Below are 27,934 nucleotides of genomic sequence, written 5' to 3'. Positions count from 1 at the left end.
TGGGAAACTGGGTCTGAAACACTTGCAGAAGAGCATGGCCTAATTCTCAGTTCACCTCTTCACAGCTGGAGAGCTTCGGCACCGTGTCACCCTTTCTGATTGCTGGAGCATCCTGTCCCGTTGCTCAACACATTGTGTCTAGACACGTTCAGGTGGTTTTGGTTCTCCCCATCCAGCCGCCCCGAGGGAGTTCCTGGTTCCGTGCCCACTGCCCTCGCTTTTGGCAGGAGCGGGAACCCGACTTTCTTGGATGTCCCTGTGTGTGCAGTTCAAAAGAGTTCTGGCGCGCCGCCAGCGCCTTTTCCAGAGGGACACAACCAGCGGAGAGGAAATGACAACCGCTAAGAGTTTGCAAAGGCTAATTCTACATGGAATTTCTAGGGACAAAGAAGAGGTGCTTCCTTAACCCGCGGGCCATCTCCCCGCAGCCGGCGGCCGGCACCGCGGCCCTGCGCCGCTCTCCCGGAGGACATCGCCTCGCTGCCCCGGGAAGCGCCCCAGCGAGGTAAGGGAGGGGGCCGGGCCGCCGCCCCCCTGCCCCAGCGCCGCCGGCTCCCCCGCCGTTCGCTCGGCTTCCCAGCCCCGGCCCGGGGCCCGGCCTCCGCTGCCCCGCACGGCGCCCGGGCTCGGTTCCGCGGATCCGCTGCGGGTTTTGCGTGCGCCAGCCTCCGCCGCGCCGAGCCGCCAGCGGCCGGGGCCGGCCCGCTCCTCCTTTGTGGCGGGGGGGGGGTGGGGTGGGGGGTGTGTGTGTGAGGGGGTGGGGGAGCTGGGGGGTGGAGGGGGGGGGGGGGGGGGGGGGGGGAAGAGAGAGGCTCCCGTCCGGGCCGCGCTGCGCTCCGCTCCGGGTTTGGCAGGCGGCCGCGGCGCTGGGTAAAATGGCAGTGCTGAGCCTCGTGTCGGACTGAGCCCCGCTCGGCGGAGCAGAGTCGGGAGCTGCCGCGCGGCTCGCCCAGCCCGGCCCCGCCGCCGCTCGGCCCGGCTCTGGGGACGGCGCCCGCCCGCCCGCCGTGTCCCCCTTCCCTCCCTCCCGCCTCTCCCGCACCGGGAGCCCCGTCCCGGGTTCTCCCCCCCCCCCCCCCCCTCCTCCTCCTTCCCCCCCCACTCCCTCCTCCTCCCCTTTCTCCGCCGGCTGCAACCGAGGAGGTACAGCGGGGCCAGGCCCCGGGAAGCCCAGCCCAGCGGAGCCCTCCCCGCCTCGCCAACCAGGCCGGGGGGGAATGAGCCCCCGCTGCCCTGAAGAGCCCGCCGCCGCCTGAGCGGGGAGCAGCAGAGCAGCGAGGCCTCACGCCGGCCGGCCAGGCAGGGAGCAGCTCGGGGGGGACCGGTCCGGGGGGGGTGGCTGGGTGGGGAGGGGGGGGGGATCATGGCTGCTCAGGTCGCCCCCGCCGCCGCCAGCAGCCTGGGCGCCCCGGCTCCATCCGAGCTGAAGAAAGCGGAGGCGCAGCAGCGGGATTGTTCCCCGGAGGAGGCGGGGGGTGAGGCGGCGGCGGCGGAGCGCGGCGGCGAGAAGCAGGCGGAGAGCGAGGGCCCCACGGGGAAGGAGCTGCAGGACGGGGCCGAGAGCAACGGAGGGGGCGCAGGGGCCGAGTCCGACCTGAAGAGCTCGAACGGGAACCCGGGCCCCAGGCCCGCCGCTGCCGCCGCCACCCTGAACAATAACCTCCCGGAGCCGCCCGGTGGCGGCGGCAGCAGCGACGGGGTGGGGGCGCCGCAGCAGCAGCAGCAGCAGCCGCCGCAGCAGCCACCCCCTTCCCACCCGGCCGCCTTGCCCCCGCCAGCCTACGGCTTCGGGCAGCCCTACGGCCGGGGCGCCCAGGCCGCCGCTGCGGCCGCCGCCGCCGCTGCGGCCGCCGCCGCTGCCTTCCACCAACATGGCGGACAACAAAGCCCTGGCATGGCAGCGCTGCAGAGCGGGGGCCTGGAGCAGTCCTACCCGGGGCCGGTGGGAGCCCCCGCGGGGCCGCCCCCTCCTCAGAACTCGCACGGCGGCGCCGAGCACGGCTTCCCCAACCACCAGTACAACTCCTACTATGCGGCCGGGGCCGGGCGCAGCGCCGGTTCCTACCCGCCTCCCCCCCAGGCCTACGCCCTGAGCTCCCCCCGGGGCAGCGCGCAGAGCTCTGCTCCGGCGGCCGCCGGCGCCAAGTCCCCCGCCGCCGCCGCCTTCCAGCAGCAGCGCTTCGGGGTCATGGGGCCCTCGGCCGCCGGCGGTGCAGGAGGAGGGGGCGCTACTCCGCAGCCCACGGCCACCCCCACCCTCAACCAGCTCCTCACCTCCCCCAGCTCCGCCCGCGGCTACCAGGGGTACCCCGGGGGCGACTATAGCGGCGGGCCGCAGGACGGGGGAGCCGCCGCCAAGGGCCCGGCCGCAGCGGAGATGGTCTCGCAGTACGGAGGGGGCAACAGCCAGGGCTGGGCCGCCGCCACCGGCGGGGCCCCGCCGAGGAGCCACCACGCGCCCATGAGCCCCGGGAGCAGCGGCGGCGGGGGACAGGCCCTGGGCAGGAGCCAGCAGGTAACGGCCGGGCCGCGTGGGGCGGGGGACGGGACCGGGCCGGGACGGGACCGGGTCGGGCGGGGGGCGAGGGGGCCCGGGGTGGGGGCCCGGCGCTTCTCCCGCGGGTTCCCCCCGCCGGGCCGGCGCTGCCGGGGAGCTGCCATTGTCTGTGCCTGTTCGCTCGCTCTAAAATGGCTGCCTCGCCGTCTTCCCTTCCTCCCTCCCCAGTCTTTGTGCGAGGCTCCCGGCGAGGGGCCCGTGGTCCCGGCCTGCTCCGCTGGGCTCCGGCGAGGGAGCGGGTTCGGCCGCCCCCCGGCGAGGGGCAGGCGAGGCCGGGCGCGGGGGGTCAGGGCTTGCGGGCGGGCCCGCCCGGGCCAACGCGTGGCCCCGGCAGCGCCTCCGCCATCCGCGCCGCCAGCCCCGACCCCGCCGCCCGGTTCCACTCGGCGGCCCCACCGCCTCCCCCCCCCCTCTCTCCCTTCCCCGGGGTGTGAGGGGGGCCCGCACCCCTCTGCGGGGACCGCCGGGGTCCGCCCGGGCGGCCACGGCTCGGCCGGGGCCATCTTCCCCGTCGGGCCGCGGGCCGGGGCCTGTGGCTGGGAGCGCTGGTAAACAGCTCAGCGATGGGAGCAGTAAGTGCAGATCGCTTTGGTTTGGGATTTGAATTATGGAGGTAAAATCCTTCTGTCAAAGCCAGGAGACAGTTGGTCTTAGGTTGACATCCTATCTGTGATCTGATTGGCTCCCCATCTCCTGCTCTTGGCCATTTATAATTGCCTCTGATGTAATGGTACAACAATCCTGATGAGCTCATAAACTTTTACACTCGCCTTTTCTGCCAGCCCCCGGACCCACGGGCCAGCCCTGCCGCGCTTCCCCTGCCGCCGCCTCCTCGGCCACCCCTCGCCGGAACCGACCGTGACCTTGAGGCGGTTGGGTGGCGAGCCCCCCGCATCGGCGGGGAGCGGGAGCCCCAGACAGCCTGCCCTTGTTGCATTGTGCCTGAAACAAAAGAGGAGGCGATGGCATTTTGTTTGTACCTTGGGTTTATTTTGCTTGTGATGTTTTATGCGGCCTGGAATAGAGTCTGTGTTGTCGGGAACAGTGGCAGGGCTGCTCTGCACAATGGGCTTGCTGTTTATTTTGGTTATGTGACTTTCCCTTTGGTGTAAATGATTTCTTTGATGGATCTGAGGATGCGTTTGTTCCTGGCTAATTTGGGGCCTTTTCAAAACTGGGGCTGTTTGAATTCTTTATTAAATGGAGAACGTGGGTTTTCTGGGGTGTGTTACAGCCTTAAGAAGGAAAAAAAAAAAACAAACAAAACCAAAAACCCAAGTACCACCACAGTCAAACCCAAACTTGTGGCTGGAGCACTGAAGATGGTGAATTATCAATTTGTGTTCAACAGAGCTTTAATCTAGGACAGGCCTGAGCCTCCAGCTGTATGTCTTTGGGCACGTTTTGAGTTACTTTGAGTAAGCACTGATGTGTCTCCTTCCCCTCATAAGTAAAGGGGCTTACTACAGACATTCAGGTGCTGATTGTGGTCAGCCTGAACGGTGTCACAACTCTTTACTTTTCAGAGGAGTGGAAATAGGAAAAACGAGCCTGAGAATTAGGTTTGTTCTTGTATGTATAGAATTATCTGCTTGCTGGAAATATGGATGGCCAGAAAACGTGCAGAGGAGAAAGTACAGCGTACACATCAGACATTTTAGATACAGGGAAAAGAGGTGCTGGTATCTAATATCTGGAAACCTCCATTAAAACTGGGTTACTTTCTGCGTTTAGACGTGCGTCTCCAAGGCCTGTCGTGGCCTCGTGCAGGACTGACAGACTTCCCTTTTCGTTCTGTGTACTTTGCTCTAACTTCAGGCCCTGGGTCGGAGACATTTGATACCGCGCAGTGTGACACGCAGCCTCCAGAGTTTCCCTCTTGCTCAGTACTTCTCTTGTGTCGATCTGAAAACTACTTAATTTTTGTTCCTTGATTACCGAAGGCAATGTCTCCTTCGGCGTCTTGAATTACTTAATTGTCTTTTCTGTCAGATTGAAATAGTGCTCTCTGAGAGAGTGGGTTTTATCTCTGCTGTGGTGATCAGACTGTCCAACGGTAACTGGTAGCGAGTGTTTGATTATCCTTGGTGAGGGTTTCAGCTCCGCAGGTTCATGTATACCTGCAGTACATTCAGACAAATGTCACGGACGCAAGGGTGTTTACCTGCAGGTACTTTTTGTATCCCAAAAAATTTCAATTTAGATAAGACGTGTGCTAAAATATGATGTTGGATTGAACTTTTCAAGCAGGTATTTTACTACAGCGCATATCTGACAGTATGCTGATATGAATTTGTACAAGAAGCTTATTTTGTCTTAGAAAATGAATTTAACTGGATTCCATGAGCTGCTGATATATAGATCTTATATTAATAATATCTGAGTAGCTAGTCCCATCAACTGGAATTATTAATAGTTGTTCCGAGAATTAGTTGAGCTTTAGGTAGTACAAATAGTGTATACAAAAAACCAAACCAACAACTCCCCATCCTGAAAACCAAACCACCCCCCCAAATCCTTTTTGTGCCAAGCATTATTGGACTCAAACTGATAATTCCTTTTTTTTTTTTTTTTTTTTTTTTTTTTGCTGTTTCCCTGCTGGAAAAAGAACAGGCTTACCTAGCATGATGAAAAAAGCTTCCTCCACGTGTCATCTGTGCTGCCCACAAGAAATGGTTGATTAATAATAACGCTCCAGTCCTAAATTACAGCCTCCTTTCGCTGTGTACTCTGCTAAATTCCCCAGATTGGAAGAATTTAAAGCTTTGTGTCTTTTCTTTGTCTTGCACAGTGATGAACAGAGTGGACACTTACCACCTAACTTCTGAGAACCTCTGGGAGAGCGAGAGGAGAATGTAATTCATCTGACCAAACACTAGAAAGGGAAGCATCTCTTGGCACAGGCTCAAAGAAGATGATGTGGGAAGAGCGTGGGGTTCCTCCGCTCGGGAATCCTTGGAATAGTAAGCGTGAGGTTTTGGGGATGGGAAGCAGGACTATGCAGAAAAGGGAAATGCCTTTAATTCTCCACAGTGGTTAGGATTTATGAATGATGCCGTAAGGAGAGTTTCATCACGCTGCTCCTGAAGAAAGGCGAAGTAGTTTCTGAAAGTTGTTTGGGTGGAATATTTCCTGCAATAAAATGAGAGTATAGTCCCTTGCACAGAAGGAGGCTCCAGTCTGTAGCCCTCAAACACCTTTGCCCCCCGGCCGGTCCCAGGAAGGCAGTGCTGAGTGGGAGCCCCCGCGAAGGGAGGCGTGCTCCGCATTTGGAGGGACCGCAATAGAGGACTTCGCATTTTTTTCTGATGATCTTTATAGCTGGGAAATGTGGAGTGGGATCAAGAGACTGGAATGGCTGTTTTACAGTGTGTGGGACGAGAGATCGGTGGTTTTCTGTGGGAATGACTTGTAAGAAACCAGGCCGGAGATCTGAGTTTTCAGTTTTTCCAGTGCTGTCATGTATTTGTTTCCACCCCCCTTCCCCTCAGAGTGTAGCAATTCTTAATAATACGCTGGCTTTCCCGGTGTCTTGGGGCTTAAAGGAAACTACTTAAGAGAAAGCACTTCCCTCCCTTTAAATAGGTGGGCCTTTTGCGTGGTCCACGCTTTCGCTGCGACAAATGACGTCTCCTGTAACGGGAGATGCCTTTGGATCGCATTAAACATTGACGTCCTGGATAACCTCCCTGTCGGTGTGCTGGCATCTCTAGGCCTCTGTTATAAGTTCAGCGAAGGCAGTTTAAAAATCATATGTTAATTAAAAAAACTGCTTTTGGGCCTGTTGCCATACAATAGCTATTTTTTGTTGACTTAGATCTCAACTTAGTAGCAAGTGAGGCATGAAAAATGTTGTTTAAAATATGTTTTTTAAACTAAATTGGCACCAAATGGCTCTGCGCTGCCAATGAGCTGTGATATCTTGGAATCGGAAATTGAGACCTGGCTCCCGTTGGCTGGTGGCGCAGGGTTTTTCCTTGCTTAGCATTGTAATGTTAGGAGCCCTGGAATTGCTCGCGAGGTGTAGTACACGCTAGATCTTTCCAACAAAAAGGAGAGTGGTACATCTTTTTCCGAGCTAGGGTTTGCCTCTGAATGAGTGGTTTTTAGGCCTTGTCTGTTTTAGAAAAAAAAGTAGGAAAATTGTGCTAGTTTAATTTTGTTGTTAAGATCTAGTTAATTCTAGTGTGGACGCTGGAGGTTTTGCTGGCTTACCTTTACGTGTGATCTGTGCTAGTCTGAAGTAAACTCAAGCTTCTCTTAAAACCTCTTATTTTCTGAAGTGCCATCTTCTTGACGCTCAGTTTTGAGGTGACCCGTGTTTCCAGGCAGGATGTATGTAGGATAGAGAACAGTAAACCTCCATTCTGACTCTTAGCTGGAGCTTATTTTCCCTGCCCTTATCACTACCAGTTTACTGGGAAAGCTGGGACAAACCACAGGGTTGTTCTGGAGTATTTTTTTTTTCCTTGGTGAAATGGGGTTAGCAAGACTTGCCTACCTGCCTTTTACAAAGCATAAACGGAATACTTGGTCAATCCTTATTTGTCATCTGGGCTTAGGGGAGGGTTTCTACATACGGTGTCTCTTGTAATCATATTGTTGGTTGTAAGACAGAAATATGATTTCTGGAAGGTTGTATGTTTGACTTTCGGGCCTTTCTTTTTTTTTTTTTTTTTACTAGAATACTAGTTGGTTTCCTAAAACTATCTGTCCAGTTTAATTCCTTTTACCTGCTACAGCTTCCGTTTCCTGGCGTGACTGCTCAAGAAACAGGCAGAACCTCTTCTCTGTTAGAAACTGGGGTTGGGGGAAGCGAGAGAATCAAATGTTCTGTTATAGCTGGCTCTTACTGTTCTTGTAAGCCTAGTAATGTTCATAATACTTTGGTTTTTTTCTGTAGTGCTATTTGAGAACAGTGGTCAATGAAAACTGTATTTCAGAAGTATTACACGAGACCCTATTAAGGGTCTTATATGAAAACCGTATTAAAAATCCCATCTGCTTTCCTTCAGAGGGAAACTAATGGCTAAAGTTAGGCTCCATAGTGCAGCTGTTTTATCTGCTACCTCTTACATGGCTTTTCCACCATTTTTTCTTCCTACTCATTTCAAAGGAACACCACCGACTTGGAAATCCAGTTTTTACCCAATGAATCTGAATCTGTGATCTCGGTAATTAAAATATTAGAGGAGAAAGATGCCCTTTCCAGTTTTTACTCTGTGTATTTGAAATTCTTTGTCTAGTCAGTTTGATTTCTTTTTTGAATTGCAACTCCTGTGTGATGGATTGCTCTGGGGAAAATCTCATCAGCATGCCACTGCCCAATTCCTGCCAAGAATGTTTGAAACTCTTCAGTAGCAAAGCAGAAACGGAAGGCAGGCGAGTGTAATTGCGGGGGGTGGGGGGACGGGGGATGAAAAATACAAACTTGTCAGCATTTAGCGTTAGTGTTACGGCTACTTGCTTTTTCTTCTGGAAGGGTCCTTAAACCATCAGCGAGAATGCAAAATAGCATCTTCCCCCTTTGTTCTGGTGGTAAAAATAAAGGAAACATTTTTCCTGGGGAAAAAAAAAAATAAGTTCTGCAAAAGTTTTTCTGTTACATGCTGATTTCAAGAGGTTCAGCTTTCAATTTATCTGGAGGTTATGCCTGTGCGTTAGTAAAACTGTACTGGATGTCTGTTAGCCAGAGCCATAAATCTCCAGCTAGAAGTGAATGACAGGTGGGGTTGGAGGAAAAATGCAGTTTTCTTTGGCACGCTGGACCGAAGCTGACGTGCGTTCTGTCTGGGTCCTGCTGTCCACCTGTTCCTGGATGACATGAGAGGAGTTGATCCTTTTTGGTTTTTGTTTTAGTGGCTGGAAAAGCAGAGGAGTTGATCGCCTAAAGAGAGACCCTGTGTACTTTCTGTGGGCTCAGGAAGACCATGCTGTATTTAGAAATCAATTACAGTAAAATTTCAATAATAAATGTAATGTCATGCCAGCTTATCATTCTTAAGGCTGAAATTCTGCAGAAACTAGGTTTGAGGCAGTCTTTTGTTTCGTCCTGGCGCATGGGGGAGGAACATGAGGTCTGAAGTTCTTACAGTGACTGTTTTTCAGCGGAAGCAGCCGAGGTGCTGATGCGGGAACTTGCCAAGGTGAGGCACTAAGGCTGGGACAGGCCGGAGAGTGGAATATAGGTCTTCAGCGTCTCGTGCTGTAAGTGTGAGTCCGTCTTTCCTCGCTAGTATATGGCTTTAGCTGAGTGTGTTGTTAAGACCCTGCGCTTAAAGCAGCAGCACCCAAGCCTGCCCTTGGCGACTCGTAGAACGAAAGGAGCCGGGCTGGAACAGGAGGAGCTGCTTCTCTCAGGACCGAGCTCAGCTCACGCGCATATTTTACCGGTTCCTGTAGTGTCTTAATCAGATGATAATATGTATTAACATATGGATGAGGGAGGGTTCCCATTTCTTACTCCTCTTCTGTGCACCTGCACTCCAAGTGTTATAACTCAGCAGTTCAGTCGTGCAGCTTGAGCGTTTTTGAGGGTTTTTGGGCTACATCGAGAAGAGCGTTTCCAGGTTTGCCACGGTGTTCTTTCTGGAGTATTTCTGAGTTGTAAGTGACAGCTCAGTAAGTATTTACACAACGCGGGCATGAGTTTTCTCTAGCGAAGTGTAAAGGATGCTACATTATGATACGCAAACTTAATAAAAGCTACTTCAGGTTTTCTCAAAAAATATTTTTTTTTTTGTTTTATATCTTCAGAGTAAAATGGTAACTGTAGCTAGGATCTCATTTCTAATCATGTTCCTTTTTTGGGACAAAAAAGGACGGAAGGGGGTAGGAGCAAATAAAAGAAGGGGATTGGTTAATTCTTTAAATACTCATGGTAAAGAGATTTCTTTATGAGAGGGTGAGAGAGTGGCGATAGTGTTTGTGTTAATTCCTATGAAATTCCCGTGAAAAATCAGTTTGTTTAAATAACTCCGAAAAAGCTCTTGCTCCGTTACAGTTACTGGCATTTCATGCGATAACCAGCATGTCATTGTTTCTTTAAGTTAGCTATAGTAATTGAAACTCTTCCAAGGACAAATTTAATTGCTACTAACTTTTTATTTTCTTATTTTCCCCCTTTTTTTCAACTTCAGTTACTCGAGTAACTTCCCTTCCTCCTGGATATTTAATATTATGCCAAAACTATCCCAAGAAGCTGCTCGTTATACATGGGGAATAGTTTTTAGAGAAGCTCTGTGGGACCCTGATGCAGCCGGGGTCCCCTCTGCGTGGAGCAGACCCCCGCTGTTCGGTCCCGCTGTGGCCTTGCCCTGCGTTTTGTGGGGATGTTTGGCCGTGTGGTGAACCGGAGGGAACTGAGGAGCACTTTCGCATTTTTGGTGGGATGTGATGGTGATGTCCTGGATGTGGCTGGGAGCAGAGAGCGTTTTGGTGGTCGCCGATGTCAGACCGTGGCCTAAGGTAGCCGTGACTTTCCATCCTGAGAGGTTCTGCGACTCTTCTCAAAGAGAAATTCTTGAAGTTCGGAGAACTCTGGAATTTCCACCCCAGGGAGAATTACTGGGTTAAACAAGTACTTCCCCCCCCCCCCCCCCCCCCCCGCTCACTTGTGAAATTTCATTCAGGTTTGACTAAGAGAAATCCTGAAAATTACCATTTCCTTTCTGATGTCAGTGCCGTCCTGGCACCCTGCCTGTGAACAACTGAACAGGAATGTTTTAAAACCTGTGCTTGGGCCACAGCTGCATCTCCACCTCCAGACGCCGTGGTGGGAGACTCGCTCTGCCCCAGCCAGGGCTGAGATCCGGGATATGCTCAGACCTGTGTGTAACACAGCCAGATCGAATTGTGGACGGTGGATTTGTACCTTCTTAGCGCTGTTAGTGTCCAGAGCAGTGGTTTCAGCAGTGTGAATACGATCTGAGAAGCACGAGGCGCAGAAGAGGGAGGAGGGTACCTGCTCTGAAAATGGCCATTCTGTTTTGGATTTGCAGCACTGAATTTGATCTTTGTGGTGCGGAGGATGGTGCGGTGTAGTCTGTGCTGCCTGCAGAATCTTGCTGTTGGGTTCATTGCCTGCTTTATCTTTGTAGGTGACTGTATTTTCCTTGTTGAGCAGAGGTCTGGATCTGAATCCGAAAGGTCATCTAGCCTGCTGTCCTGCTTCAGGGCAGGATCAGCCGTGCCTGGGAACGGGGCAGACAGCGGCGAATGCAGTGGAGCTGTTCCAGTGCTTTGCTACCCTTAGCTCTGGACATGAGGAAAAACATTCTGACTCAGATAATCTTAACTGAGTATCTCTTGTTGTCCTGGTCTCTACAGGTACAGAGAACAGAGGCAAAAGTGTGTGGTAATCCGCTTTAAAATGCGTGGCTTTCTGCCTGTCCCCTACTTTCTTGAGATAAACTTGCTAGTTAAATTGCAAAAGGTCTCCCTTGACTTCCAGATTACTGTGCTTGCTGGGGATTGTGTTGAAGGGACTGGACTGTCCTGCTTTGCCACCTGAACTTCCAGGGTCCCAGAGCTGGCCGGGCTCTCTCTGTGTGGGATCCTTCCTGTAGGCTTGTTTGGAGTTCTGTAATTCATAACTGTCTGATGATGGATTTAAAGTCCAAATGACTGCAGGACTATGCACCCTGTACAAGTTTAGGTATTCATTAACTGTATGTAAATAATTAAACCGGTGCCAGACTGGAAGTGGTCTTCCTTCAGACATACTCCTCGTGAAATGGTTTGAAGAAAAAGTTCTTACCTCTGTGCAGAAGATAGATTGAAACGGTGGAAGTGCTGGAATTAGTTAAAACTTGGTGGTGGTTTTTTAAAATTTTATTCTTTTTTCCTTTCGGTTAAATATCTGTGACTTTGGAGCTGGCATTGCTAATTGAGGAAAAGGCTTCCCATTCAAGGCCAGTTTACTGAGCGTCGTCACGTGTTCCCAGCAACTGCCTTTCTGTTGTGCTGTGGCTGCACGTGCTGTGTCGGTGGTCTGAGGAGTATTGGAGCCTTGCCCTTCGGGCTGGGGTAGCTGTGTGGGTGAGGGGGTTTACTTCTTTATAAAAAAAATCCCGGTCTAATTTGCTTACTGTTGCGTGGAGGGCCTGTGGTAATTGTAGTGCTTTGGATTCCCAGGAAAGGATTCAGGGCAGCTGCTGCATAGAACAGATTTGAACTTTAAAAAAAAAAAAAAAAAAAAGTTGTGTGTGGCTAATTAGACAGTATTGTGATAGGAAGTACTTAAGTATCAAAGTGTCTTCTAGTTTGTCGTGGTAGACCAGCGAGGCTAGTATGTGCGGTTCTCCACGTCTCGGAAGCCGTGCCTTGCCTCCGCACCCTGCAGCTGGGTGCATGGGAAATCTCCGAGTAGGTGCTCGAAGCCCTGTCTCGCAAAATCAAGGCTCATGCTGTGACTACTAGAGCGCACTTTCTCTCTGGACAGGGGGTTACACTTGAAACAGTTTTCCTTGGTTTTATGAAAAACTGTCTGACTGGAAATGTGGTTTCTAGCTGCCTGTAGGCAGAGCGTGGCTCCCCTGGAGTAGGGCACGTTAGTGGGGAAGGGACACTGAGGTGATGAGTGTGCTAATCCTGGCTCCGGATATGAGTTCATAACAGAAATGGCGTAAAAAGCACTTGTATTCAGCTCGTGCTCTGGAGGAGAAGCGAAATGCCTGGCTACCTGCCTTCTGCTTTTGGATGTGCAGAAGAGGGGCGGACAGACTATCCTGAACTATCCTACCTGCCTGTACTTTAAAGATATGTCTGTAATGCCTTCCTTGGCCATCCTGCTCAGTTCACGAGACATGGCAGCACTGCAAAAGCTTATTTCTGCGTTAATTGTGATTGATTACTTCACAGTCTAGGACAAGATTTCCTTTGAGAATCTATATGTTGATTTGGTGTCAGAAATTAAAATCAGATGAAGTGATGAGCATCCTATGAAATATCCTAGAGTAATTGAGTGCTCCTTGGCTTTCAGCAGTGTTTTGGCCCTTACCCCTTGCCTCCCTTCTCTGGAGCAAGGTGCTAAATCTGTTGTCCGCACGCTCAGGTGAATAACTCGTTAGGCGTATTGTATCGGGAGATCATGGTGTAATTTGTTGCTGAGCTTCTGAGCGTAGATTTACTGGCTTCGATGATGAATGCAGAGTGTGTTGAAGGTGCACTGTGTCAAGGCACTGGTGAAACTTGTAACCGAGTGGTGAATGTGTGTTAAGGTTAGTTTTAAATCTGATCGCTCTGTAAATGGCAATAAACTGCTTGGAGTTGTCACTGCTGTCAAGGTACAGTCATGTCTCATCTGCCTCTTCTCATATGAGTTGTCTTACAGTTTCTTGTTATACCTGTTCCTGAAACCAGTGAAGACTTTGCAGCGTTGGCTGTTCCTCCTCCCCCCATGGCATTGGCACGGTTATGAATTTTTGTATCTTCTCACCAGCTGCCAACACGCACTCCTTTCAACTTGCCAAGCAAATCCCCACGTTGTTCGTTTTGCTTTAGAAGAAAGCTGGATTTTTCTGGGTGTAGATGAAATAAAAGCACGAGGACGGATGCGAGTGTGAGGCCAGTGGACCCAGGCTTCAAAAATCCCTATAACCAAGGGCTGGTGGGCTTTTAAACAAATTATTATTATTTTTAAGTAACAACGACCTTATGTCGCTGTGGGGCTGGGATTCCTGTTGGGCTCGCCAAGTGTAATGAACCTGAATCACGACAGTGTTGGCTTAATGAAGGCTCTAGTAGAGTGGCTTCACTGCTGTCTGGGAGCTGGCTTGGCTGCAGCTCTGAGTTTCTTGCCTACATAGTCTTGTCATCTCCCCCAGCCTCCTCTCCTCTCACCAACGCAGGCGTGACAGCAGCTCTGCTTTCTGGATGTAAATAGATCGTTTGGGTATAAATACTGGAGATTGGTTGTTGCTTGCTATAAAGTTACCGGGTGCATCTTTGGTAAATGCAGATGGTAACTTGTCATTACTGCAATTTTAAATATTTTTGGTTCCGTGGAACCGAAGTGGAGTCTTGAAGGCTGAATTTTAAGGCTAAAATAAGAGAAGGCTCAATAAAGTCCACAAAAATAGCCTGTGAATTTGTCAGCTGCTGTAATGAGAAAGGAAATAACTTTTCTTCTTCCTATTAGCAAAACAGAGCTTTGTTACCTTGTGTCGTGTTGGATCCCTCCTGTAACTGCGGCCGGGCCGGGATGGGTGGACAGGGCTGACGGTGTACTGGGTTGCTTGGGGGTGAGGTGACGCTGGGGCTGACACTGGTGCCATACAAAACGTGCTGTGAAAGTCCGCTGCTGCTCTGTAACTGAGGGAGGGTTGGGATACTCTTGAAGTAATTAGCAGCTCATTACCTCAGCCTCCTGGCTGGGCTAAGGGTGTGCCTTTGGACAGTTACAGCTGATCCGAGTTACTCCATCGCAGAGCGGAGATGGTGTCCGCTGCTGAACTGTGAGGTGGAATTCAGGGTCTGGGAGGAGAGGGTGGTGGAACAGTGTTTTGTGCTAACTTAAACTGAGATTGCCTGTCTCTTCCGCAGATTCATTCCAAAACTCAGATTTCTTGGATTATTTTGATCTTCCTTTATGTTGCATTATCCATGCTTTCAAATAAATTCAGTGATTCTCCAGATGCAAGGGAGAGCCTGCGTAATGCTGAAACATGGCTTGGAGAAACTGCAGGCCCCGACATGCAGCTCTTATTAAAGCAGGCAGCTGCTCTGGACAAGATGGAGGTCTGCGCGCTGAGATGAGGTAGCCTCCGACAGCTGTACCTCTCTCTTACCATGAGCGTGGCCGTGTCCTCCTCCATCTTAGCGTTGTGCGTGGTAGGAGAGGCAGGACTGTGGAGACCTGTGGTGTTTTAGAGCCCTGGCCTGATCCAGAGGTGCCTCTTGGGGATGCCCTTACCAACCTGGCGTGGTAAGAGCTCATGGGAATTTGCATGTCCAGTGGAGTTTGTTCCGCCACCATTTATTCTGGTGTAAAACGAGACAAATTTGCAAAGTGATGAGATATTCAAATACAGATTGAGCTTTCAGACAGACACAGGTGGGTAGAAACCTGCAATGCTGCATTTTATGGATGAAGAGCTAGCAATAAATTGGTTTTAGAAAGCTGAGAGGCTATGCTGGAGGTGTATTACCAACTCGTGAGTGTGTACCAGGACCCATCGGGTTTCTGTGCAGAACGGGCTTCTAATGAATTGATACAACTACCTTTGTTCTGGAAAGTAAACTCTAGTGAGCCTCTTGAATTGGATCTTCCTTCAGGCTTAAAGTTTTGGAAAACGTCCGCCGTGTTCAGTAGTGACAGACGTCTGTCTGTGAGATCAGTATTGCTTGTTTGAAGGGAAGCGGGTGTTACGGAGAATTAGCTGGGTGACTGAAGTTTGCCACAGGTCACAGTTGTCTGAATGTATTTGTGGGACTTCTGGAGCCCATTCAGGTTTTCAGTGGTGCTCAGTGCAAATATTTAGCATCTTGCCAGCGATCTGGAACAGCTGCTCTCTTCCTGATCAAAATTGGATCACTTAAGTAGTGGTGGCACTTAGAATAATTTTGCTTTTCCATCCTAGCCCTTCCTCCTCTTGTTTTTTTTTTATGGCTTGCTCTTGGCCCAGTCCCATTTCTGTGGTACAACATGAGCTTGCTTGCTCCTTCTAGTGTGTGAGTAGGCCTGGAACGAAAATGCTGTAATGAGACACTTAACTGTCTTTTTGTTGACTTGCCTCCAGTTCATTAGAGCAGACGTAGGAGGCTGGCTGAACTTAAAGCCTGATTTAATATTCAGGAAGGAAGTTCCTTTCCATCTTAAAAGGAGCACTACCTCATTACAACTCTCATGTGTTCCTTGGGATCGTCTCCTGTGGAGCTGAGATGCGGCCTTCTTCACATCTCGGTGTTGCGTACATTTTTGGGAGGAGTCAGCAGTGGCACTTTAGAAGTCTTGGGGCAAGCTGGCTGAACAGTGCGCTTCTAAAGCGAGTTGAAGTCTGAGAGTGAGGGGGGTAGCTAGTTACCTCATTATTTGGCTAGAAGGAAACTGTATTTTTGTGTTTAAATATAAGTTGAAATCACTGGAGATGTTGGAGATGACAGTGCCCGTCTAAATAGCAACTGCGTAACCTGACTGCAGCTGCCTGTGAAGTGTCTGAAAATGTCACCAGTCTCCAGCTATTGCAAAATAATATTTTGTTAATTTTGACATGTTTAATTTGGAAAACAGTGTTTGTCAGACTCTCCTGCCGTGTTAAAATAACCACGTAGGTTATTTTAACTATCCCGCTTCCACCTCAGTGTCTGTCTGAGCCCGGCTGCGGGCAAGGCTCAGCCTGGTGCTAACTTTGCGTAGAAACAGAGCGGAGTTTCGCCCTCTCCCAGGTCAGCCCACCTCAGTGTTTACAGCCTAAATCTTCGGGTTCTTTTGTACTACAGCTTTTCACAAGTCCAGAAAAATGTCCTGTTGACGTGAGCGTGCATCTGCCTTTACCTGGGTCCTGAAGGCTGCACAAAACCGCTTGTGTGTCGTCTTTAGCTGTGGTAGTGGTTGAACTGTTACATTGGGGGTCCCGAGATGCCTAAATAATGTGGTGTGATAAGCCGTGTGTCAGAGAGAACAGCTGACTGAAGAAAGGAGCTGAAATCCAGAGCCTCAGTAAGCTGGATTTGTTGAATTCGTTAAGGAGGGCTTAAAGTCAGGCTGGAAAGGAAAGGAGAGATCAACAAATGCACTTTGTTTAAAACAGAGGTGGGCTTGCCACCTTCCCGGCCTCCACCTCTTTAAAAAATAGAAAAACCCAGAACCCAGAACCCTGCTTGTCCTTGGGGCACAAACGCTGTACCCCTGTCGGGTTATTTCCAGGGAGGGTTTGAGTGGGGACTCTCATTTCCCTTCCCCACCAGGTCGCCGCCTTCAGATTGACATCTTTCAGGAATAAAATGTTCCATAATGATACATCCTGTAAGCAAAACTCTGGTCAGTTTTAATCAATTTGAAAAGTATTACTAAGAGTCGTGCTTAGGAAGGTCCTCTGAGGTGTGAGGACTGGCCTCTTGCTGGGAAATGTTAATAGGGTAATTAGTGGATTGTGTTTAGCCAGATAGTTCACAGTATAGCTGCTTGGAGAAAACGTATTCATCTTTTTTCTACTGGTAAAACATAACATCCTGGATTTACAGAAAATCTCCCCAAAGGAACTGGTGTAATAAATGTATAGTCAAGGAAAGGAGCAACATTAACAGGGCTGATGGCACGTTTACAGGAGCTTCAGATAACTCCTGGTTAGAAGCAGGTGACTGAAGTAATTCAGAAAACGACCCGTTTTCCTGTTGTGCATAGCATTAGCATATTCTGAGGTCTGTGTGTTTTGTAGAAGATTGGGGGAATAGAAAGTGTCTTGGGTCAAACTCTGACCTACTGGAAAAAGGGCAGAAGGAGAACAAGGCTCCTTCTTGTTGCAGAACTGAAACTATTGAACAGAGGTCAGTTATCTGAACGCTTTGGCAACCCGCAGTTTAATCTGCATTGGCCATTGATAATGAAATGATAACGATACATTGCCTCTTGGTTAGGTATTAAAATCTAAGTTAGATTCCAGGATTTGTGGAGGTGAGGGGGGAAGTTTATTTTTTCCGTAGCTTACATAAAAATAGATTTGTCCTGCAAGTTTCCAAAGGGTGAGTGTTTGTAACCTGGAAACCAATCCTGTACTGTGTTCTGAAAGTCAGGCTCTGGTACCCCAAGCCTATGAGCGTGAGGCAGAAGAGCTCGGCCTGCTTCGTTACCAGGGCGCTTGTTTCCCAGAGCGGTGAGTGCTGCCCCACAGGGCAGGCAAGGAGAGAGATGGGTGCTGAGCAGTGCCGGCACAGGCTTGGCGTGTTGTCCTGCTTGTGCTGAGGGACTGAGGGAAGCTGATGGGTTTCTCAAGTTTTAAAAAAAAAAAAAAAAGAGGGGAAAAGAAAAAAAGGAAGTGCACAACATGTCTGTGCTGACGTTCTCAGGGAGACACACTTGTCATTGAAGCTGGCGCTGTGAGACACTTGAGTAGTGTACATCCGCGTAGTGTTTACTGTGGGGTCTTTTGGGGGCGTCTTCGTCTACTACTGGAGGATCTTTCTTTTTACTTTAATTTCCCCTCAGCCTCTTCCATCTCTCCTTAAAAGCAGACCGCCATAGGGAGAGAGGCAGTGAAGTGTGACCCAGTGCGCTGGCCCTTCGCAAGGCTGTGAAAGGCAGCAGGTTCAGGTTGGGATAGTGACCTTAGCACGGCCCATGCACCTTGAATAGATCAGAAGGAAGTGTTCCTCACTTTCCTCTGGTGATGAAGCGTGTTTGCTCACGAACGAGGACCGTGGTTAGTTTGTGCTTGTTTCTTGGCTCTGGACTCCAGACTGGCTACGCAGGAGTGGGAGTCACCTGTGCGTGGAGTTTCGGGAGATACGGACAGGTGTGAAAGTGTGTGAAGTGCGAACTTGAGGCATGGGGTGACCAGCTGAAAGTAGGGTTTGCTGAAGCATCTCGTGTTGCCTGTTGGATGTCAGTGTCTTCCCCCCCTTCCCATTAGTTCTGTTTTCTCAGTGACATTCTGAAACTGCCGTGGTTGGATGATGTTCCAAGAGAGTAACTGCTTGCGTCAGTCTTCCCGTTATTTTAGTGGGTCTGCAAGGCTTTGTGCCAGCTTGGGATGATCCCTCCCGTGCGTTTCACACTTTTTTGTGTGTGCCTGTGCTTTGTGTGCAGGTACCATCACACCTAACATAGCTTAACTGATGAGTACGTGGAAAATTGGGTTTGTCTTGAACAAGGCACTGGTGCCTTGATGCTACAGGCAGCCTAACTCTCGTAGTGCCCTTTGAACTTGAAAATATGGCAGAGGTTTAGTTTAGGGGGAGGTCAAAGCCCTCGTCCCTGCAGGCAGTGTGGATGTGGTGTGTTAATGGTGTCCGGTGTTGGGACCTCCAAGACCTGACCCGGCGTTGGTGTCTCACAGCAGCCCGAGCTCTTGGTATCTCCAGAGGATGTGGAGCGCACTAGAAATCCAAGGTCAGTGCAGCCTCTCCACTTTGATTAGGATGGCTTTTTAGAAACATTAATACCTGGGTGATAAAGCCTCTTGGCAGCCTTGCAGTCAAGACAAAATATTTTTCCTGAGTGATTCTCACGTGGAGGTTCCTCTGCCTGCCTTGGCATGGTTGGTGTTTCTCAGTGGAGTGGAAGGCACTGGAAAATGGGCAGGGAGAGCTGCAGATGTTGAACCCAGGTCTTTGCCATGAGCCACTGCAGGTGTTACCAGTGTGTTAAGGCGATGCTGCTGTTGCTGGTTTTCTGCTTCATACAGCTTGCCGATTTTCATAGAAATGGCACAAAAAGGTTGGACGAGTGTGAGTGGTTTTATTCTCTTGCCTGGTTTCAATGATGAAATCCAATATGACCACGATCCCTGTTAACTGATTCTTAGGGATGAGGACTCCCCTTTCCCGGTGTTGTCCCTCACTGGTAGAATTTTTATAGCCAACATGGCAATTGGCTTTGTACCTTCACTGACTGCAGGCTCCTTGCCCTTGCCTTTGGGTAACGAGGGGTTGGAGACACGAGGAGAGAGCACGCTCTTCTACCCAAACCTAGTTTCTTCACTTCAGTAAGATCCCATCCGGATTCAGCCTGGAGGAGGTGAGCAGCTTGTTTTGTGAGGCTGTAGGATGGTGTTAACCAGCGCTGGCGCTGGTCGGCTTTACGGCTTCAGGCCTGGGGGGTTGGGTGGTCTTCATCCTCCAGCTGGTCGGACGAGGGTCAGGGAGCAGCTGCCGCCTCTCGCCGAGTTCGCAGGGCCCGGTCGGGCTCGTCTTTGTACCGGCGCTCAGCAGCCAAACAATAGTTTGTGCTCGCAGGGCCATGTGGCGAGTCACGTGCGCGGTGCTGTTTCTGCCGGGGTCTTTGCCCATCTGTTCTCAGCTCTTTCTGGGTTATCAGGCGCGGGTCCAAGTCCTCGCAGGCAGCCAGCTCCGTGGCCAGAGATTACGAGCACTAACCTTCCTGGCAGGAGTGGTGTGGCTTTGCTTTTATGCAGATTAGCCATGTGCTTCTCACTTCAAGGCGTTCCACAGGAAAAGACGTTTCCTGTGTTTGGTTCTCGGTGGGCGGCTCCGGCGCGTTGTACCGGCCGGGGCCCAGCCTGTAACGCGGCGAGCGGGCTTGGGAGAGGGATTACGGCGTGCTGCCCCCCCTTCCCCTTCCACCTCCACTGCTACGTCACCACAACACAACCACACGCGCGCTCATACTGTTGGTGTCATTCATTCAGTGCCAAGATTGCTTTAAAAAATTCCCTTGGCCCCAGTTCAAACAGGAGTACAGCTGGGATGTGTTAGATTTTAGGCAGTCTGCCCTCAATTTGAGATGAGTTATAAATAGCAGTGCCGACTTCCTTAACTACCACTCTCCGAGGTAAAATGCAGGTTAATTACTGTGGGAATCAATTAGGGCTTCTTTTGGTTAAACAGCCAGTAATGCTTTTTATTATTTTTTATCACAAAAAAATGGACAACAAATCTGTTCAGGAAAAGATTGCACATCCAAAGTGAGAGCTTAGGGCTTTTTTATTATTTTTTTTTTTGGCCTTTCTTTTATTTTTTGGGGGCAGCTGAGGAGGCCAGTTGTGGCCAATACCCACGTTTGCCAGTAATTGAATGATGCTGATTTGAAACTGAAGAGTTGGGAAAATGACTCTCCTTCCTTTTCTTCCTCTGGTGTAATAAAATACAGAGATGTAATAAGGAAATGGGGAGAGTCAGAATGACATTTTTCTATACAGCTGTGGAGGGTTTGGCTCTTGCTTCCGAAGTGGGATTTGCCTCTTCCCTTTACTCGTTTTCCTGCTGGGACCATTAAGCAGGTCCCCTCCAATTTAACCCAACTGCTGTTTCAAAAGGCCAAATTTCTCTTCTACCGGACAAAATCTGAAAGGAATTGTTTGTGGAATCCTCTCGTCTGCTTAGAAGCTTTTATTTTTTTTAATTATTTTTTTTTTTTAGGAAAACTGGCGTTGTTTTTGAAGAATAGCTGGTTTTCACAGTGGCATTTCATTTTAGGGGTCTGACATCCTTTACGTTCCACATACTGATTGGGAGAGCTCTCGAACTTGACAATTTAAGCTCACTTTGGGCTTGCTGTTACAAGCTCTTAGTCTAGAAATATCTTAAATTTTCTTGAAAGCTCAGCAGTTTCTTTGGAGCACCGGCTTACAGTTGCTTTCGTTACACCAAACAACTTTGCTTTTGGAAGTTTGATTGGCAACAGGACTGTGTTTTGCCAAGTTTCGGTACTTAAGGGTGTTATAAAACAGCAGAGATGCCGAGATGGAGGGGAGAATAGAAGCAATTTCTATGAATGCAAGGAGGTGGAAGCAGGGGGTCTGGACTTCAGTGATCAAGGAGCAACACTTTCTCTCAATTATGTCTTTCTGTGGCAGGGCCTTTGCTTTTGAAGTGTAATCACAGTAATCTACTCCTGCGGTTTCCTATTGAAAGGATTTCCCATGTATCAGCCCGGAGAAGAACCTCCAGCCTTTTGCAGTCGGTGTTTGGTATTTCCTTATTTATCCTCAAGTGTTCTCGCAAGCGAACGGGCGTCGCTTCCTCTTGGCTTCCCCATCTCTGTAGCATGGGCGTACAAAGGAGCTGGGCAGCGCCTCCACTCACCCCGGAGTCGTCACACGAGCTCTTGGATTGATCTGCGCTTCACTGCCTTTCAACTTTGACTGTTCTTTTATTGAGGCACGCGTAGGCAAATTACCTAAAGGGACTGAGATAGCAGATTGAAGCAGTCTTCCTGATGGTAGAGTCTTTCAGCGAGAGCAACTCTGCTAAGACAAGCGCGGTTAAAGCCCTGTCAGCGAGAGAGATGTGCGTCTTCAAGGGGAGATTTTGGAGGCAGAAACAATGCGCTGCAGCATTTGAGATGTACACCGCAGCCCCAGGGGGCATGAATTAGCCCTTCGGTTTGCAGCGAGCCAGAAGTGTGTATGTGAAATAGTTCCTTCATTAGAGATTAATTGGCGTTTACGTTTCTCCTATTTATAGGATTTTATCTATAAGGCAGTAATTTAGAATGATGCTCTTCGTGTTTGTTTTTAGCATCCTCTGTGCGCTAGGGCCTTGTGGAAGAGTGGCAGTTGAAAGCAGCACAGTTTGGAAGCACATCGTGTACTCCTACGCTGAGCAATCAAGGTGACGACTTGGTCACATCCTGGAAATATGTTGGAGTTTTGTGTTTTGAGTTTTTTATTTTCTCTTCTTTTTTTTTTTTTTTTATGGCTACATAAACAGTTCCAAATGTTTCTTGAAGTTTTTTAACAGTCGTCATACTTCCTGTAGGAGTCATGGAAAAGTGGATCTTCACCTTGTTTCTATCCTTCCTGAAGATATGGTTAGCTTTGTGGGTGACCACAGGCAAGAAAATCTGTGCAGAGGAGGCAGCATGTGGTGTGTGCATATTTAAAAAAAAAAAAAAAAAAAATCCCTGAATAAGAGTGTATTTGAGAAGCTGCTGTTGCTAGCGGGCTGCGAAGGGGAGGTAACAACCAGAAGGAAGCAAGTAACAAAGGGAAAAGATGCTGAATGTCCAGACAGTAACCCCAAAGTTGCAGTCGATCAGGTAGAAGGAAGGGGGGTGTGTGTTTGGGGGTGGTGAAAGAGAGGTTTGACTGTCAAAAGCTAGGGGCTGGGAAGCACTTCTGGTGAGGCTGTTTTTACGTGCCAAAGAAGATAATGTAGGGAGGGAAAAGATGTCAGTAATCTAAGGTGACACCCACAAGGCAAGACTCAGGAAGCTCAGGGACAGTTGCTTGGAAGATGTAAACACTGTTTGCATCCCTTAGGATGTATGGAAGCTCCACATGGGTGCTGCTATTCCGGTAAGTCGCTGTAGCTCTGAGGAGTCAGACTACAGCCATCAAAGACCTCTTTTTATTTTTTTTCCTGACCCCCTGGGTAGAAGCCCCTCTTCAGGGCATGGTACAAAAACCCCGTGCGAGTGCATGGCATGGTCCGTGGAGCACAGCCATTCCGGAGGGCAGGGATCTAGGCCTTCTCCAGGCTTCCTCCTGTGAGATCCTGCAGCTTCTTATCCGTGTTACTCCTCAGCAGTAGCATCTCTGATAACTTGAATGTAAACCATGAAACATAACTTTTTTGGGAGTGTTTTTGTATCGGTATGGACAAAAATGGAAACATCCAGCACAACGGAGCGTGGCAGGGCTCCTAAAATCTGCCTCAATAGAGAGAATCGTACTGGTGCCATGCACATGGTCTTGTGTGAACAGCAAACACTGTATTTGCAGGGGTGTCGTGGGGCTGAACTGGAGTGGAGGAGGGGACTTGGACCTGGTTCTTTATCGATTTGTGCCATATTTGTGCAGATTTGTCTTAGGGAGCCCAATTTCAGTTGAGTGGGTATCCCTCTGTTACAAAAAATGGGGTGTTTTCCCTGCCATCTCCATTAAATTCCCTCCCGTGGCCCAGCTCCTGTTGCCCCGCAAGAGTACCATTACCTCCCCGTTGTGCCCCTGCGTACTCCCGTTTGGCGCGGGCTCGGTGCTGCGTGCCTTGCCTGGCAGGCAAGACGGAGCAGACAGCTGGTCAAACAAATGTTTTCAGGGTCTACGCGTTGGGACGTCAAGCTGTGCTGGCTGTTGGGGAAGGATTTTCTGAAGTGTAGCATACTGCACGAACTTTTTTTTTTTCCTAGGAGGGTGGATTCTGCAAACGTAACTGAAATGCTGTTCTGGCATCCGGGATTCTTTTGGGTTTCCAGAGGAGCTGGCTTTGCGCGATATTTGCTTGTGCAGGCCTGTAGTGCCACTCCTCAAGCACCTGATCTCAGCAAGAGAGGGTGGATCTGTACAAATACCACCCTAGGGCTAGTTGCAGGAAGGAATGGTGTAATAGAGAGTCCATTGTCATGGTGATCTGGTGGAAAACATCTAATTGGTATTAGTTAGGTCATCAGGAGATCAGTGAACAGTCCTTATTCAGTCCCAGTGATGGAGGTTAAAGACTGCGACTGAGATTCGTTTAGAGGTCACCACGCCAAAACAGCGTGCGAGTAGTACTGCCTAGGTAGAAAGACTGCGTTTGGAGGTTTGTAGCGTTTTCAGGAAATTTGATTGACCGTTTTTGTCTTGGCTCCAGGCAGGGCTAGTACAGAATAGGAAGTCCTAGGAAAGTTGCATTTATTCACGCATCTCATTGTGTCTGCTCTAAAACTTGGGGACCTGACTTTCAAGGCTGACATTTTTTTCACGTGTCTGAAGAAACTTGGTTTAGAAACCTGTGTTCTACAAAAGGCAGCAGACGCAAAGCACATGTTAAAAAAGAATACAAAAATGAAACTGCAGTGTTAGTAGCACTGCCCGGTATTGCTGCGTCAATGTGGTTTAATTGAAATGCATAAGTGTAAATGAACAGCCTGTGGTGTTTTGGGAGACCTTGTTACATGTGAAGGAAGCAGTGTTTCTTGTGAATATTTAAATTTTCAGCCTAAATGTACCTTATTGTGGAATATCTGGACATTAAACTACTGCCTACTATGGGGAAAAGCTGCTTACACTGATAATTTTTGTCTCTGGGTGATCTTTCCCCGCTTCTTTCCTGTCCTCTGGCCAAGTGAGATATGTCAGCGTAAAATGACAACTTCTCCTTGGCTTTGTTCTTTGTCAAACGTCTGTAGGTTTGAAAGGGCAGCAGGAACCCTGCTGTAATTCGGAACGTAACTGTGGGGTTTAGCACCTGAGAAGAGGCAGATGAGCTGCTGCTTCTCTGCTCCCACCTGTTGAAGTTTTCTTCTGGGTTTTTTTTTTTTGGAAATTGTGAACAATTCCTGTGTGTAGCTTGATGTACACAGTGTGTCCCAACTTGCTTTGCAGCCTTCAAGCCCGATGGATCAGATGGGGAAGATGAGGCCTCAGCCGTATGGAGGAAACAACCCGTACACACAACAGCAGGGACCTCAGGCGGGGCCACAGCAAGGACATGGCTATCCAGGACAGCCCTACGGGCCACAAACTCCCCAGAGATATCCCATGGGAATGCAAAGCAGGACGCAAAGTACAATGGGCAGCATCTCATATGCACAGCAGGTAGAGCACTCAAGCTTTTGTAGTCTCTGTTTACAGCAGGGGCAGCCAGAAGAGCAACCAAATACTGTGTCTTCTGAAGGGACCACCTCCAGCCAGGGTAGGATCGTTGGTTGAGTAGAGCGGCCTTTCTTCAGGCTCCATGTTGCACCACGTCTGAACCCTGGTTTGATCGGTGTACAAGGACCTGTGGAATCCTTGCTTCTAAGAGAGGCAGCGGCAGAGCAGTGAATCAGACAAGGGAAAAATAAATCGCGAGGGGAGTAAGATATTCTTTCTGCTGTGTTCTTTTAAAGACACAGCTGTACTTTACAGAATAAAGGACTTCAGGTCAGTTTTGGCTCATTACATGATCCACGTGGCTCCTGCTGGACTGTTTGCAGGATGCAAAAGGCTGCCTGTTGTTTGGAGCAAGCAGGCTTTCCTTCCAGTTTTACTACTAAAGGGTGGTCAGATAGGAATCCCTAAAAACTTAGTTACAGTGCCTATTAAAGTTTTATTACTGCCGAGAATAATGTCATACACAAGTGATGTTTGCTGATGTCTGGGAATTGTCTAGGTAGTGGCATTTCCAGTACGTTCTCAGTTAACTGCTCTGCACAGGTCTCTGAATTTTTTTATTCTTGAGCATAATCTTAGTTTGTGTGTGCATGTAACTGGTATAACTCTGTCCTCTTCTTCTGTAGATGCCTCCTTACGGACAGCAGGGCCCCAGTGCATATGGGCAGCAAAGCCAGACTCCCTATTACAACCAGCAAAGCCCTCATCCCCAGCAGCAGCAGCCTCCGTATTCTCAGCAACCTCCATCCCAGACCCCTCACTCTCAGCCTTCTTACCAGCAGCAGCAACAGCCTCAGTCTCAACCTCCACAACTTCAGACATCGCAGCCGGCGTATTCGCAGCAGCAGTCCCAGCCGCCCCATCAGCAGTCCCCAACTCCATATCCTCAGCAGCAGTCCACAGCCCAGCAACATCCACAGAGTCAGCCTCCCTACTCCCAGCAGCAGTCGCAGTCACCCTACCAGCAGCAGCAGCAAACTCAGCAGACGGCTTCCTCGGCACTTTCTCAGCAGTCATCTTCGTACCCTCAGTCGCAGTCGCAGCAGCAGCAGTCTGCGTACTCCCAGCAACGCTTCCCCCCTCCTCAGGTAGGCCATCTCCTGCTCTGTTTCCTTCTGTAAGTGATTGTTAAAGAAACTTCGGCGAATCCTTTTCTTTGTGCGTTAAAGTCGGCTGAACTACATCGGCACACTGGCTGGAATGGCTATGGTAACAGGCGTGCTGCCTGCTCTGCTGTGCCCAGCTCTGTGTCTCTTACAGAGAGGTGTGGTGGTGGTAGCAGGCTAAGCCGCCTTCCTACTGCGGTTTTGAAGACCAGTGTCGAGTGAATGCTGCTGATTGGCAATACCAGTCTAAAGGATTTTGTAACAGAATGGTTTTCACGCTATGGTGTGCGGAAGTTCTCCAGGTGGTCCACAGAACTACTTGGTTTAGCACAAAAGCAGAGCACAGTGTGCAGAGGGACACAGAGGCGGTGACGAAAGAGTTTGCTCTTCAGTGTAACACTTGGCTGTAGAGAGAAGTAAAGCAGCAAGTGCATGGACTTGAAGATGAAATCATGAAGCAGATTAAAAAAAAAAAAAATTGTGATTACTTCAGCAAGGCATAGTATTTTAATAGTTGTGTGAAAAGCTAGCTGGGACCTTTCAGCAAACATTGTAACGTGCTGAAGGCAGCTTTTGAAGAGTTGAAGATTATAATTGACTTGCCTTTTCTGTGTAATGACGTACTTAGAGCTATCGTAAGACGTTAGAAGATCGAGAAGCTAAGTGGGCAGTCTTCCAGGACGGTCTGTGCTCTTTAGGATCTGTAATAAAGGAAAGCCAGAGAGTTACTGTCGTGTTTTAGACTTCTGCTCCCAGTGCTCTGTAGCAGCCCAGCAGCGTTTGTCCTCCTGTGGAGCAGCAGGCGTGCCGGCTTGAACTCCTTGCTGCCTTGTTTCCTGGTTTGGGCAAATGTACATAGTTCTTCCACAATGTGAGAATATACCAGAGTGATTCCAGCAGAGCCTTTATTTTATTCCCATTTGTGATTTTTTTGGTGTTTCTTGATGTTTCAGGAGTTATCTCAAGACTCGTTTGGGTCCCAGGCATCATCTGCTCCCTCAATGGCTTCCAGTAAAGGGCAAGAAGATATGAATTTGAATCTTCAGTCCAGACCTTCTAGCCTGCCGGTGAGTGGTGGGCTGATCTGGAAGTGAATGGGGTGAGGGCAATCAGAAGCGCAGCAGGAGAAATTAGCACTGGTAGTATTCCACATGGAAATGGGAATGATGGAGGCTGCCTGTGCTTTTTACTAAGTCATTAGCTTCTGGCTTCCCACTGGAGATTAAATGTAATTTACAAAAGTAATGGATTTGAGAGTAAAGTTTAACCCTAAATACTCCTGTCTGCATGTTTTAGCGAAAATATTTTTTTGTGCTTTTTGTTTGCAGTGTCTGATGTACCTGACTGCAGTTAGAAGTAGACCCTGATCTTCAGGGGAAGGCATCTCGTTTTTCTTTTCTTTTCTTTTCCTTCAGCCCGCTGTTGCCGATGGTCAGCAGGCCGGCGGCACGGTTCCCTTTCTGTGTCGTTGGAGCCTTACACTGCTGATTTAAGCTTCCTGGGTCCAATCTGACTGAACAGTTGGTGAAAAAGACAAGTTTATTAGTACCTGGAGTGAGGCAGATCAGTCACAGATAGTGCCTTCCTTGACAGATGGAGAATTATATTTTCTTCTGCATTCTAAATCTGTTTGCTGTATGTACAGTGAACGGTTGGGTGTGAGATTAGTGCCCAGTGTTCCAGCAGTTTTTGGACCGGGATGGTTTGACTTCAGGTTAAAACTTCCTCCAGAAAATGGAGGAGGGTTGAAAGTTTAGATTAGTTTGCACAAGTTGGTCTGTGTATGCCTCTGACTCGGAGGAAAAGTTTTGAGCTGCTGAGGTCTGATTTTGCTGGTTACTTTCGTTGTAACCGGTAGGAAGTGAGTGAGCTTTTATTTTTTGATTTAGCCACTGGCTAAGTCAGTTTTCTAAGCTGCAGGTTGGATTGGTCAGAGGAGAGTGAGCTGTGTATACAGCAAAGTTATTTTTGCTCTCAGCAATGAGAATGGCTTTGTTGTGAGCCTCTTGAAATAATTCCTTTAGATCATGGGGACAAATTGTCACCCAAAATACAAAGTGATTGTACTTCTGACC

General features: G+C 49.4%; 1 protein-coding gene across 1 annotated transcript in view; it reads left to right on the top strand.

The window, feature by feature from the left end:
• Positions 1-1,361: 1,361 nt before the first annotated feature.
• ARID1A (AT-rich interaction domain 1A) overlaps positions 1,362-27,934 on the top strand; it is a 60,600-nt gene continuing 34,027 nt past the window's right edge. Inside the window, exons 1-4 of the mRNA XM_086765318.1 lie at positions 1,362-2,515; positions 24,484-24,696; positions 25,380-25,841; positions 26,813-26,926. Of these exons, the coding sequence (XP_086621444.1) occupies positions 1,364-2,515; positions 24,484-24,696; positions 25,380-25,841; positions 26,813-26,926 (1,941 nt within the window). The 5' untranslated portion in view covers positions 1,362-1,363. The remainder of the gene's footprint in view (positions 2,516-24,483; positions 24,697-25,379; positions 25,842-26,812; positions 26,927-27,934) is intronic.

The sequence above is a fragment of the Chlamydotis macqueenii genome, chromosome 22, assembly GCF_036417535.1.
Source record: "Chlamydotis macqueenii isolate bChlMac1 chromosome 22, bChlMac1.mat, whole genome shotgun sequence".
NCBI classification, from domain to species: domain Eukaryota; kingdom Metazoa; phylum Chordata; class Aves; order Otidiformes; family Otididae; genus Chlamydotis; species Chlamydotis macqueenii.
Note: the sequence above shows the minus strand (reverse complement) of the source record. Positions and strands in the feature narration are given on the sequence as shown.